Genomic DNA, 15,022 nt, shown 5'->3' with positions numbered 1-15,022 from the left:
TATGTAAGCAAATTTGACTAGTGTTTTCAAAGTCAGAGGTAAATAATTTCAAACTTTTCTCAGTGGTGTTAGTCATAACATTCGAAGAAAGAGATCCAATATCATTGAGAGATGTAAAAAGAATAGAGTACCGCCGTTTAATAGAGTTAGTATATGACTCTCTGAGGGAACCATTTTTCTAAATACAAACGATAAATCTCAGTTCCAATACTATTCTTAATTGTTCCACATATTTGGGAATTTCGAAATGCGCAAAATATCAAAGCAAGTCTCACAAAAAGTGTAAACATAAGACCACAGTGGGCTCAATCACACAACAATGTGCTGACACAGTAGGTAGTTGGTATGTTCAAAATTCTTTTCTGGTATTCTGATACCATGCGAACCATCCCAATCCATGAACAACAAACAAGTCACATGAGATGTTGTTATCGTTGTTGTTGTTGTTTAGACGGATTGTACGATGGATAATTTTCATGCTGATGCCACAACAGAAATGTGAATTTCTATTTAGGTTTAGGTTCGCAAGTACACTGGTATGAGTAATGAGTATTTGGTATTAGTGTGTCGTCTGCAGCTGTATGTAGGGTGCAATAGTGTTAGTTTTGTTCCTCAGCAGCTATGATCGCATTATTTTCACAATGGAAATTTCCACTGCCAAATGCGGGACTGACTGATTATATGAATCAACAGGCGTTGTGTGTTCACCATACTACACTACAATAGGGCGATGCGAATATGCTGCTATACACGTTTGTCGAATGTTAACAGCTGCAGTCGTTACGAAGTAATATCTAAACCAAGCGATAAAAACGCCCAAATCAATACCAAACAAAAATTTTTTGAATGCAAAAGGATTTGAAAAAAAGTTTGTATTGGCCCAACTAAAATTGTATTAAACACTTTAATTTTCTAGTATTAGGGGGAAAATGCAAATCATTAAGAAATTGATAGACACAACAGAAAAATCTGCTGAAACAGCGAAAAGTCTGTTGAAATAGTAAATATTGTCTGTTAGTTTTAATCTCGATTACAAACAAATAAAACGTAAATATGACAACTACCCTAAAACAATTAAATAATATTTTAAGAATATTCTTGTATTCGCCAACATTAAGGCATAACAGCAAACAAAATGTTTACTGATCGATTTTAGAAGCTTTTTGGAATTTTACAGGGATGGAAAAAAACTATTTTTTTGTTATTGACAGTCCTTCTATGTGGTGAAGGACTGTCAATAACAATAACACACTTTAAATTTACTCATTTGAGAAACTTATGAACTTAAGTAAATTTTACTCATTCTAGTAAATTGTAAATTATTTTCCAATTTAGAATAAATGTGTTCTTCATTTGTATAAAACATTTTTTTTTACATTTTTAGGTCACCTCATTAAAGTAACCAAAAAATAATTAAAATAGAAATAGGTTCTCACATTTGAAAAAAAAAAAATTAACTAAAATCAAACTTGAACTAAAATAAAACAAGTAAGGAAGGTCTAAAGTCGGGCGGGGCCGACTATATTATACCCTGCAGCCATAAGCGTAGGAAGGCCTCTGGGGAGGGGGCTTAGACCCCCCCAGAAAAATTTTAGCCCCCCCCCCCCCCCCCCCAGAATTTGAAAACCTATTTACGATTTTATATATTTCTAAAAATTAAACAAGTATATACAACTGCACCAAGTTCCGCTAAGGACTTTCATGCACAATCGAATTACTTTGGTTGTGGTAGCAGTTGCCGATGGCAATGTTTGAAATCTGATATTTATAAAATAAATCTGTGGTTGAACTTTTGATTTAGTTGAATAACTAAAGCTCCTTTATTATTTTGTTTAGTCTGGTTTAGTCAATTTAATTAAAAAAATAGTATTTGATACTATTCTTTCATAAATTAATATCTTAATAATGCTGCAAAAAAGCATAGCCAAAAAGAAATGAAAATTTTCTTTTTGGGTCCGGAAGTGGTGCAAAATTGGCGGAGAAGCGATGAATGTAATATGAAATTGTCATAGAACGAATGTCCACCGTTTCAACAGCCGTTGCAATGAATTTGCATCACTTCTTAAGTTGTGATCCAAATTCAGTGTTTTGAATGTGAATTAAAAAATTTTGTTATATTTTCCCAAATAATTAATTTTTATATTTTTTATGATTTTTAATGCATTCTAACGCTTGTTTGAAACGTTTTCCCTCGAATATTTTCAAAAATTCTATAAAAATTTCTATAACGAATTTAGCATTTTTGTGGCAAAATTTTAATAATTTGTACCATTTTATTTATTCTTACTTTTTTTTTAAAGAAAACAAAAAATTACGCATTAAAATATGAAAAAAATTAAATAAAAAAACTTCCTGTGTAGTTAAAATAATTAACTTCTTTGTGAGGACATGTTTGGAAGTGCTTTTAAAGTTGTGCCTTTAGAACAACTCCCAATTTTTTTGCTGGGAAAAGTGTGGAACTAATTTTAGTTGCTTTATTATAAATTAATTGTCGAGTTATTTTGATGCCTATATTGTTATTCATTTTTATGAAATAAAACATTAATTGAACCTAAAAGTTCAGTCTATAAATTTTCAGCTAGGGGGGCTATAGCCCTAGGAAAATTGTCTAGCTACGCTAATGCCTGCAGCACTTTGTAAATCCACATTTTCGATACTATATCAAATCCGTCAAATGTGTTGGGTGCTATATATAAAGGTTTTTGTCCCAAATACGATTAAATTTATAATCTATAGACTTAAAATTTAAGTCAGCTAATGACCTGGGATGATACACTATGTTAGTAAAAAATATGGGAAGCATTTTAATCTGAACCAATTTTGAGGCAACTTCGCAAAAGTGTATTTATGATTTATCGGCCGATAGATATTTATTAGAAATAAAGGAAAATTTTGAATCACTTTTAGAAGTTTTCGACATAGCAGTGGCGATTTTATAAGGAAAATGTGGGTATTTTGGCCATTTTTGTCCAAATCGGAAAAGCATATATATGGAAGCTATATAGAAATCTGAACCGATTTCAACCAAATGTGACATGCGTACTTAGTATTTTAATTCTACCCCCTGTGCAAAATTTCACGTAAATCGGACTATAACTTGGAACTCTGTGGTCATATGACGGAAAATCGGGGGAAAAATATATATGGAAGCTATATCTAAATCTGAACCGATTTCAATAAAATTCGGCACACATGACTATACTACCACTTGTACTCCTTGTGCGAAATGTCAAGCCAATCGGGATAAAACTCTGGCTTCTGGGTCCATATAAGTGCATATCGGGCGAAAGATATATATGGGAGCTATATCTAAATCTGAATCGATTTCAACCAAATTTGGCACGCATAGCTACAATGCTAAATCTACTCCCTGTGCAAATTTCAACCAAATTGGGCTAAAACTCTGGCTTTTTGGACCATATTAGTCCATATCGGGCGAAAGATATATTTGGGAGCTATATCTAAATCTGAACCGATTTCAATCAAATTTTGCACACTTAACTATATGACTAAGTGTTATGTTTGTACAAAATTTCAAGCAAATCGGTATAAAACTCTGGCTGCTGGGTCCATATTAGTGCATATCAGGCGAAAGATATATATGGGAGCTATATCTAAATATGAACCGATTCCTTCCAAAATCAATAGGGTTCTGTTTTGACCCAAATTAGGAACATGTGCCAAATTTGAAGGCGATTGGACTTAAATTGCGACCTAGACTTTGATCACAAAAATGTGTTCACAGACAGACGGACATGGTTATATCGACTCAGGGACCCACCCTGAGCATTATTGCCAAAGACACCATGTGTCTATCTTGTCTCCTTCTGGGTGTTACAAACATATGCACTAACTTATAATACCATGTTCCACAGTGTGGCACAGGGTATAATTAACTCTTTCACGGCCGATGTCCAGAAGGACATTCGAAAAAGACACCAAATCTATTCTAAAACATATTTTTATAAACTTCTTTAACAATAAACGAAAAATACGAAAATTTGAGACAATTTTTTTTCTCACACACTACATATAACATTTAAAAGCCTAAAAATTTGGCAAATTTTCCTTCCAGACCATGGATTACAGAAATATAACATGAGACACCGATTGCTGATTTTGCAGACTATTCCAACAATCAAACAGTGAACCCACCAGGAAGGAAAATTTTTGTTAATTTTATAAAAATTAGGTTAACTTTGTGTTTACTAAACTATATTACAAACGCCGATGTCACGCCGACTTCACAAAAATAAGTAAATATTTTTCGATAAATTCAAAACAAAATTATTATACATAATTTTTTTACCACTTAATAAAAAAGATTTCGTAGTTTAAAGGAAAAATTTAGAGTTCAAAATTGCAAACAGTTCGTTAGTGCCACACGAAGTTCAAGAATGGCGCATTATTGGTAACATTTAAAAAGTTTTAGAAATTCTGAACTATTTTGTGGGAGACACGAATTTATTAAATCTTTATGTATTATTTGTGTATATTTTTGACAACTTTTCATTTGATTTAACTATTGTTTTGTTTTTGTTTTTTTGTTAATTCAATACTTTATTCATTATCTATAAGCCCTTAAAGAACCAAACCGATTACAAACCACTGTTTTGTAAAGAACAACGAATTAATCAAATGTTTCATCTTTCGATCCGCCCTATTTAACAATTGCAATTGTAGGTCGATTTAGTATTTGCACAATATCTAATTATTGGCGTTTATTAAAAACTTTGTTTGTTGACATTTAATTTACTATAAATAATAAAATTTGATAAATCATATTACAGTCGAATGCGGTTATAACGAACTAGCTGGAACAACGATTTTATTTGCACTATAACCGTAGCAAAGATGTACAGAGTGACTGATATTTATTGTAACCAACTTCAAGTTGCTGCAATTTCTAAATCAGAAATAAAGTTATTCGTGAGGGAATTTAAACGTGATTGTGTGATTGCTTTATATTTGGGTGAAAAATCACATGTGACTATCATTGGAGCCTTCCAGCATTTTAAGGTGAATAAATACATTTGCTCGTTACCGTTATACTGGCTGTGTTGCATCGTGTCCAAAAAGTGGACGAAACAAACAGTAACAACGCCAGAAATGGTTCGAGAATGTTAAAATTGAAGGCCAAATTTGATCGGAATTCACGCCGCGGACTGATGTAGTCGCCTGTTCGTATTCATCGACTTGGGGTCAAAATAAAATCCTAATATTATCGGGAAAATGTCCTTAACACAGTATACAAGCCCTGGTGGATTTAGGCAGTATATCATGGACATTCCAACAGGATTGGCTGAAAAAACAAGGTTCCTTGCCTTATTTCTACCGCAAAATTGCAACCAAAAACTCTGGATCTTAAACCGTTGGACTTTTGGGACTGGGACGATTTGTTTGCACGTGACACGAAATTGTCATGACTCACGAAAATTTCCGTGACTCACGCGTGAGTCGTGAGTCACGCTGACGGCAACGGCGTGAGTGTGCGTGATTAACTAACCAAATGTCGTGCGTGAGCGTAAGTCACGAAAATAATAGCTTCGTGAGTGTGCGTGAGTAACGAATTTCGGAAAAACACGCTCACGAAAATAATCCCGCATACGAACATAAACATGCTTACGAGTTGAATTCATTATACCCTGCGCCACACTGTGGAACAGGGTATTATAAGTTAGTGCATATGTTTGCAACACCCAGAAGGAGACGAGATAGACACATGGTGTCAAATATGCTCAGGGTGGGCTCCTGAGTCGATATAGCGATGTCCGTCTGTCCGTGAATACATTTTTGTAATCAAAGTCTAGGTCGCAGTTTTAGTCCAATCGACTTCAAATTTGGCACAAGTATGTGTTTTGACTCAGAATAGAACCCTATTGGAAGAAATCGGTTCAGATTTAGATATAGCTCCCATATATATATATTTCGCCCGATATGGACTTATATGGCCCCAGAAGCCAGAGTTTTACCCTAATTTGCTTAAAATTTTGCACAAGAAGAACAATTAGTACTATAGTCAACTGGGCCAAATTTTATTAAGATCGGTTCAGATTTAGATATAGCTCCCATATATATCTTTCGCCCGATATGGACTAATACGGTCCCAGAAGCCAGAATTTTACCCCAATTTGGTTGAAATTTTGAACTAGGAGTACAATTAGTAGTGTAGTCAAGTGTGCCAAATTTGGTTGAAATCGGTTCAGATTTCGATATAGCTCCCATATATATCGTTCGCCCGATTTACACTCATATAACCACAGTGGCCAATCTTTTACTCCGATTTAATTGAAATTTTGCACAGGGAGTAGAATTAGCATTGTAGCTATGCGTGCCAAATTTGGTTGAAATCGGTTCAGATTTAGATATATCTCCCATATAGAGCTTTTGCCCGATTTACATTCATATGACCACAGAGGCCAATATTTAACTCAGATTTAGTTGAAATTTTGCACAGGGAGTAGAATTAGCATTGTAGCTATGCGTGCCAAATTTGTTTGAAATCGGTTCAGATTTAGATATAGCTCCCATATATAGCTTCCGCCCGATTTACACTCATATGACTACAGAGGCCAATTTTTTGCTCCGATTTAGTTGAAATTTTGCACAGGGAGTAGAATTAGCATTGTAGCTATGCGTGTCAAATTTGGTTGAAATCGGTTCAAATTTAGATATATCACCCATATATAGCTTTCGCCCGATTTACACTCATATGACCACAGAGTACAATTTTTAACTCCGATTTAGTTGAAATTTGGCACAGGGAGTAGAATTAGCATTGTTGCTATGCGTGCCAAATTTGGTTGAAATCGGTTCATATTTAGATATAGCTCCCATATATATATATATATATATATATATATATATATATATATATATATATATATATATATATATATATATATATATATATATATATATATATATATATATATATATATATATATATATATATATATATATATATATATATATATATATATATATATATATATATATATATATATATATATATATATATATATATATATATATATATATATATATATATATATATATATATATATATATATATATATATATATATATATATATATATATATATATATATATATATATATATATATATATATGTTTTTCTGATTTCGACAAAAATGGTGATATACAAATTTACATGATATTAAAGATTACGCAACCTCAATTTTACGATGCGCAATTTACACATTATTAAGGAAAAATTTCTTTAAAATAATGAGATTTTAATTAAAAGAAATTTATAATTTTTCTTCAAAATTTTTTTTCATTAAATTTAGGACACACATTTTGAAAATTTGCGTCCTTTCGTTAAAGTTGCATGACTTTGAACCAAGGCAAATTTTCGTTAAAGTAAAGAAACACATTTTTGATTTAAAGACATCGTCCTTAACCCTTTCGACCCTAAAGTTGCCTGTGGGCAACTTTTTGTGTTTTAAGACTCACTGTCAGCTTTGTTTTTGCTTTTGTTCATAAAACTGTAACGGTATCGAAAGCTACAAGTGTTCTCTTTAAGTTGAATGAAAAATCAGTTAATTTGGTTGTCAATTAGCAAGAATTTTTTCATTAATACACACGTGCCTCAAGAAAAAAATATTTGCGAATTTGGAAAACGTTTTTTATAAATGACACTTTTTTCAAAAATTACAACAAAAGTATTGAAAGTTTTTATTAAATCTGTTGTAATACATATCAAATAATATATTTCTGGAAGTCAAATCTTAGAATTGCAAAAAAAAAAAAAAACAAGTGAGAAATTTTTAAAATTGAAAAGTTGCCCACAGGCAACTTTGGGCAATTGTGGTAGTAAAATTACATATTTATGGATATGGGACCTAGAGAAAAAAGGTTTGTAGATTTAGAATAAAAACGCTTCAAATATAGGCTAAGACTTATTTTGAGGATTTAGCATCTTTGGTTTAAAGTTTTTTTTGGAATTAAGAAAATATTTTTTACTTTGAAATATCCGTCATAATTTGGATTTTTAAATTGGCATTTGTTTGTACGTGAACAGCTTTATTAATATACCGGAAAATTTGAATGTAAATTCAATAAATGAGATCTGTATCCTAATTTTAATTTTATAGATCCTAGATTTAAAGCCAGATATGTCTCAAAAAAATGTCCTTATTTTAAAGAACCCGCATCTTTGGCTCGGAATCAATACCAAATCCTTAAAGGAAGGTCAAAATCTTTGGATCCATGTAAACTTTTTTTTTTTGAGTGTATAATTGAATTTTTAGGCTGACATTTATTTGCAATGAACAGCCTTTCTAAAATATCGCAAAAAGAGAATAAAAATCATTAAATGAGACCTGTGTTCTAATTGTAAGTTTAAAGAGCCTAATGTTTTATCTACACTGAAAAAAAACATGCCCGGTTCCAAAGATTTTGTCTTTACCTTAAAAAATTTGGTATTGATTCCGAGCCAAAGAAGTGGAAAATATAAGTAAGGGTACTTTTAAGACACAATTGTCTTTTAAATTTGGGTTTTATGTACTTGCTTCTAGGAAGCAAATTTTAATTTTTCGCTTTTTTTCTTCATATGCTATCAAAGTCCTTTGAAAACGAGTTAACGACAACTTTATTTTCCAAGTTAAGGCTCGACTTCCAGTAGAAATTATGCTATGTTTCAAGTAAAAAGCTCCTTTAAAATAAAGTGTTGAAAAACATGTCCTATATTTGAACGATTTTTTGCTTTGTAGTCATGATGCAAAAAGACAACAAATTTAAAGACAATTTCATTAAATTTAAAGAATTTTTCTGAATTATTAAAGTCAAGTTGACCTTAGCCCAAACATTTTTTCTTTCATGTTATGATACCGATTTTTAATCCAAATAACTTAATTATAAGGACAATACGACTTCATTGAAAAGTTTATCGACTTTTGGACAAGGAAAAAAACTTTATATTAGAGAAATGCGTCTTCTATGCTAAGCAAAATTTACATTCGTATTTTAAAGTCACGAAATCTTTGATCTCACGACAATATTTTTTCAGTGTAGAGCACATTTTGTAAAATTTCTCTTTCTATAAAAGCGGCATCTGTGGCTCAAAATTAATACATCCTTAAGGTCAAATTTTTTGGATAGAATATGTTTTTTTTTGTAGGCCTAGCAAATATGAGTAATTAATAAATATAAATGTATAACGTCCTCACAAAACAATTTAAATTTCTTACGGCCATTTTCATGTATCTCCGTTAGACTTTAACTCCCAGTTAGCAGAAAGTAAAATCGAAATTTCTTCTCTCCGGTCAACTTTAACTGAAAAATTTTTAGCAGTTAAGTTCCTAACTGGTATATGAATTATATAGACAAGATGACAGACATGTTCATAGTACGGTTTAAAAGTTCGTTAGCTAACGTAGCACAAACGGAGCTTCCTGAAAATGGGGGTTAATTATATTAATGTTTTCGATGGTTTCATACAAAAAACAAGTCTATTACTGAAATCTCTAGCATCGACAGGTTGTTATATTAAGTTATTTTAATTAAAATTAATTCTGTTAATTTTGCTTAAAGGGATGAAATCGTAGTGTAAATGGTCTTTTTGTATTCTTCGAAATTGCGACCTATGGTCCAGTTACCACTTTACGTGTATCTATGCTATGTTCCATTCATACTTTAAGTTAGGTTGAAAGGAGGGTCCAGGTTGCACTCCTCATTTCGGTTATCCTAAACCTAAGCCAGGTGTAGGTGTTTTTTTATTATGATTACAATCCCAACGTTCTTTATTTCAGGAATTTGGACTATTCAACAAATCCTTTTATACTTACGTGATGACAATTGTAAGCCCGGTGATATTTTGACAGATAAGTAATAACTTTTCTACTAATTACAAGGTTATGCAAACTTGTATATATAGTACCTGCATATCAATCATCACACAGTGGTTTAAAACCTAATTATAAGTCATGTTTGTGGATAATTCTAACTGTAAAATTAGTTTATTGTAGGCATGTAAAGATTGGAAGTCATTAAATTGTAAATAAATACTAAAAATATTGTACTTGAATCAGGCTGGTATGACTATTTATACCCTACCTCTAATACAGTAACAATTCTATAATGCAATATACACTGATAGAATTTAATTTAAAATCATTAACATATATTCCAAATATTAGTTCTAAAATAAAGGTCACCTAATTTTCCTTATAAAATTTTATATTTTCAGAGTATAAAACAAATCATAAATACGAAGGAAAGTTTTATCCTGAACTGCAAAAATTTGCAAATATGCAAAAAAAAAAAACTAATCTGTCAATTTCCAATATGATAAATGGCTGGGAAATTGAAGAAAGCTATTCAAATAAACGACACCGATCCAAGTTAATCAATCACCCTAAGAAAAAATATGTACATTGCTGAATAACGAAATTTCCCTTTGGCCTAAAGTATTTTCATTGAGAGTAAATAATCCCGAAGTCATGATTAACGTTGCTAGAATTGCCACTAATCTGTTTTATTTGTTTCTAAAGACACATTTTTAGCATTAAGAGAAAACTTTGTTTTTCTAAAATTTCGTTCTTCAGAAAAAAACATGTTCTTTCAGTGTAGCACGGTATATGAATCTCGATTTCGGATTTTGTTTCCACCATTAGTATTTTCATATGGTGCTATAGCTAATAACTGGAAAAAATACTCGATACGGCGTTGGTTAAAACCAATGCCCGTGAAAAATACGTTTGTTATGATGACATGCACATTGGAGTTTTTGTTATATGGTAGTTATAACAACTGATTTAAATGTTAATAAAAATTTTTCATAACAACTGTATCTAAATTTAGTATGGTATGTACTCTAAGCAATTACTATTTTTTCTAACAAATAAATTTGTTTATAAATCAGTAGATTTTAATTGTTTGCATAGTTTATTTGTATTTCTGAACCCCAAAAAAAGCTTTCGGTTTGTTTTTTGTCATAAAACTTACGGTGTATTCTGCTGGCGCTAATGGCGTCCTGGAATTGCTGGTATGGAAACTCATTTTAGATAGATTTTATCCACTTGTATTCGCTGATCAGTGATAATCCAGAAGTAAGATATCCAATTTTTTTTCTGCACAAATTGTATTTGGTTGGGCGCCAAATTCGTGTTTTCTCCAAAACAAAACAAAAAAACAATGAATGGAAGTGCTTTTTTTCTAACTGTATTGCACTTCCAGAAACTTCTAAACATTAAGGTTTTAAAAACACATTCACAGCCACTTAACAGTCTATTTTCTATTCCTTTATTTTATGTATTATTTTAAATAAACGTATATCTAAATTTATTTACTAATTTTGATTGGTAATTAAGTACTTGAAGTCCATAGAAAAATATTTAATTGTATGAAAATTAGAGATGAACTTTATTTCCTCAATGGGAGTAGAAATTCCAATTTGACGTTTGAAAATAACTGAACACTCTAATTGTAATATGTTTGTCTTTGTGGTCAAGAGAGAGAATACTCCCGATTGAGTTGAGCGTTTACAGAAAAGAGACAACCGCACAGTTTGCAATACAAAGCAAGAATGATGGCATTGCCATTTCATTACACTGCCCTACCCGCTTTCGAATCAGTAAAATGCAAAGAGCATCAATGACGTGTAGCAGAAACAACAACTAAAATAAAAGAGTCGCCTTTGTTGGCATGAAATGGAGTTTTACATTATTCGGCTACAGTATGTACTTTCTTTCAGTCATACATACATATGCTATTCTTCATTAGCACATGCACATACATACAAAAATGCATACAACAATAAACACAAATAGTTTGAAGAACACAGTTCAAAATAACAGTTGGTAATGCATTAGGGTGAATTTTCTATGGCTTGTAATACTATGTTCATTGAAAACTCTGCACCCCTCTCTAGTGCCATAACGAACAACACAACACATAGACAAGTACTCTGTTTGTCGGTAGATATGTACGATTGCTCGGTTTTATCGATGTACAGTGGATACATAGATTGATGATGAGTGAAATATAATGTAATGTGTATTTTTGATAGAGTTAAAGCAGGGCTGATACACTAAATCAACCCTACTGAATAAGATCACTATAACATATAACATCCCAGCAAAAAAAAAAGCGTCACCAAAACGGTAGTGAAAATGTTCTTTTTGGATACGGAAGTGGTGCAAAATTGGCGCGGAAGCGATGAATTTAACATGGGCTTGTCATGGAACGGATATTTTCAACATTTTGCAATTTTTCTAGAATGGATTTAGATTTTTTTTTTCTTATATTACATGTTAGCCTGATACCGAAACAGGCAATTGACGTCCAAATGCATTATATCTAATTATACAATTATTTTTCGAGCTTTATGGACAGATATAGATTAAGGAACATGGTTAATAGAGCCATTGAAAAGAAAACGCCAGATACAAATCTATACACGCCTGGACTGTACATGTTTCGGTTCGGGCGAATGAATGAATGAAAGTTTAAATAATTTTTACCATTTTATTAATTCTTACTCTCTTTTTATGCTATTTGAAGCAAAATAGTTTAAAATTTCTTATTAAAAATATAAAAAATCGAGTTTTAAAACATTCACTGAAAAAACAGTGAACCCACCAGGAAAGAAAATTTTAGTTAGTTTTAGAAAAAATATATTAATTTTAGAAAATTTTAACTAAACTGTATTAGAAACGCAGATCTCACGCCGATTTCACAAAACTAAGTAAATAATTTTCGATAAATTCAAGAAAATTTATTAGACATAATTAATTTTTTTTCATTTGTTAAAGAAAATTTCGAAGTTTGAAGGAAAGAATTGGGGTTAAAAATTGGAAAAATGTCTTTAGTACCATACGAAGTTCATGATGGGCTCATTACTGGTAAAATTTACAAATTTTAAGAAATTCTGAACTCTTTTGTGGGAGACCGCATTTAGTTCACCGTGGAGCCACCGTGGTGCAATGGTTAGCATGCCCGCCTTGCACACACAAGGTCGTGGGTTCGATTCCTGCTTCGACCGAACACCAAAAAGTTTTTCAGCGGTGGATTATCCCACCTCAGTAATGCTGGTGACATTTCTGAGGGTTTCAAAGCTTCTCTAAGTGGTTTCACTGCAATGTGGAATGCCGTTCGGACTCGGCTATAAACAGGAGGTCCCTTTGTCATTGAGCTTAACATGGAATCGGGCAGCACTCAGTGATAAGAGAAAAGTTCACCAATGTGGTATCACAATGGACTGAATAGTCTAAGTGAGCCTGATACATCGGGCTGCCACCTAACCTAACCTAACCTAACCTAGTTCATCTTTATGCTTCATTTGTGTATAATTTTTTCCTTTATTTTAGTTATTTTAACTAACGTACGCAAAAAAAAATATTAACTTCATAGAAACTTTCTTAAAACGTAAACATCCCATGAACTTAAATTAAATTAAATCAGCTTTAGTGAAATATAGGGTTCACTTTTTTTTGAGTGTTGAATCAAAAGAACTTCCTGCGTAGTTAAAATAAAGAACATCTTTGGGAGGGCATTTTAAAGTTGTGTCTTTAGAAGAACTTCCATTTTTTTGCTGGGATGTAAAAAGAAGACTGTGGCAAATTTTACCCAGTAGCTTAATAGAGAATGTCCATGACAAGTTCAGACTTAGTGAAATGTCTGAAATTGTAACGAGTTGTATTTATAAAATATAGAAGTATACTTACACGCAAAGAAATAAACACGTTTGGAAAACGTGTACCGAAAACGTTTTTCCTTTGTTAGACTTTTTTGAATTTCTTCGAACATTTTAAACTTTTATAACCAAAAAAAAAATTGTTTGTTACAATATTTTTATTTCTTCAATAAAAAAAAATATATTTTTGAGCCAACAATACAGTCCATTTCGTTTATATCAAATACAGTTCTTTTCTGACTTTAAGTCTTTAATAAGAAACATTTTTCAGTTTCATATACATGAAATCGAATAATTTCTTCTACATTGTTAGTATTACAGAAAAAGATGCTAAGAACTAAAACACCTCGTGGAAGTGAGAAAGATGTGAGGGAAAATGCAATTAGCCAGAAAAGATTGTTTTTGAGTTACTCTTTATGAAATAGTTTTTACATACTGGAAAAGAATAAACGTTTATCACAAAAATTATATACTTTTCTTCCAAATAAACTTTCTTACAGCGAAAAGCAAATAAGAAACGATCTTTGTTTGTCTATAATTTTGTTTGGGAGGAAAGCGTTTCGAGTGTAATATTCAATCATAGGAGGGTTTACAAATCGAAATTATAAACAAGTATATACGGCCGTAAGTTCGGCCTGGCCGAATCTTATGTTCCCTCCACTATGGATTGCATAGAAACTTGTACTAAAAACTGTTATCCACAATCGAAGTAATTGGGTTTCTATAGAAATAAAATTTTGACAAAATTTTCTATAGCAATACAATTTTGACAAAACTTTCTATACACGGATGAAAAAGACTGTTTTTCATATGTTTGGCTATAAACATTATATATTTGGAACACAAATTTTTAAACACAATATTTTTGAGTGCAAGCATATAATGTTCATAAACTAGCATAACATGTTTGGGACATATATGTTAATATGTTAGAACATATTATGTTTGGGACATAAAATGTTTGTTTGCTTGAATGCAAACATATATTAATTTAGAAATAGCGTATAAACATATATGTGTTTAGTAGCTTGGAGCGCTATTTAACAGGGAGCGATATTGAATTAAGTTGGTGGTTGTTATTACAAAATTAACATTTTATTTTTCCTTGGGCAATTGATCAGCTACTTCTTTGATCCTTACAAACTTTGTGGTCCGCTGTTCGAATCCCCGTCCGGCAAAAGGTAAAATTAAAATAAAAAAAACATACAATTGAATAATTTCTTCTACAATGTTTGTATTACAGAAAAAGGTGCTAAGAACTAAAAAATCTCGTGGAAGTGAGAAAGATGTGGGGGAATATACAATTGGGCAGAAACAAAATTTTGAGCATTAAGGTCGAAAACCTATGTTGTTAGCACCTAT

The 15,022-nt window shown here is 31.6% G+C and overlaps 1 protein-coding gene and 1 long non-coding RNA gene across 5 annotated transcripts in view; one reads left to right on the top strand and one right to left on the bottom strand.

Annotated features, from left to right (window-relative positions):
- LOC142237228 (proton-coupled amino acid transporter-like protein acs) overlaps nt 1-15,022 on the bottom strand; it is a 152,631-nt gene that overhangs the window by 99,068 nt on the left and 38,541 nt on the right. Inside the window, exon 1 of one of the 4 annotated variants that reach the window (XM_075308600.1) lies at nt 10,972-11,543. The exons of the other annotated variants lie outside the window; for them this stretch is intronic. Coding sequence (XP_075164715.1) covers nt 10,972-11,025 — 54 coding nt within the window. The 5' untranslated portion in view covers nt 11,026-11,543. Of the gene's footprint in view, nt 1-10,971; nt 11,544-15,022 lie in introns of those variants that run through there. 4 annotated transcript variants of the gene reach the window in all.
- Nucleotides 9,774-10,816, top strand: LOC142237229 (uncharacterized). The gene is made up of 2 exons (XR_012722402.1): nt 9,774-9,824; nt 10,214-10,816. It is a non-coding gene; the product is annotated as an uncharacterized LOC142237229 (long non-coding RNA).

Source organism: Haematobia irritans, chromosome 4 (genome assembly GCF_050003625.1).
Source record: "Haematobia irritans isolate KBUSLIRL chromosome 4, ASM5000362v1, whole genome shotgun sequence".
Lineage (NCBI taxonomy): Eukaryota > Metazoa > Arthropoda > Insecta > Diptera > Muscidae > Haematobia > Haematobia irritans.
Note: the sequence above shows the minus strand (reverse complement) of the source record. Positions and strands in the feature narration are given on the sequence as shown.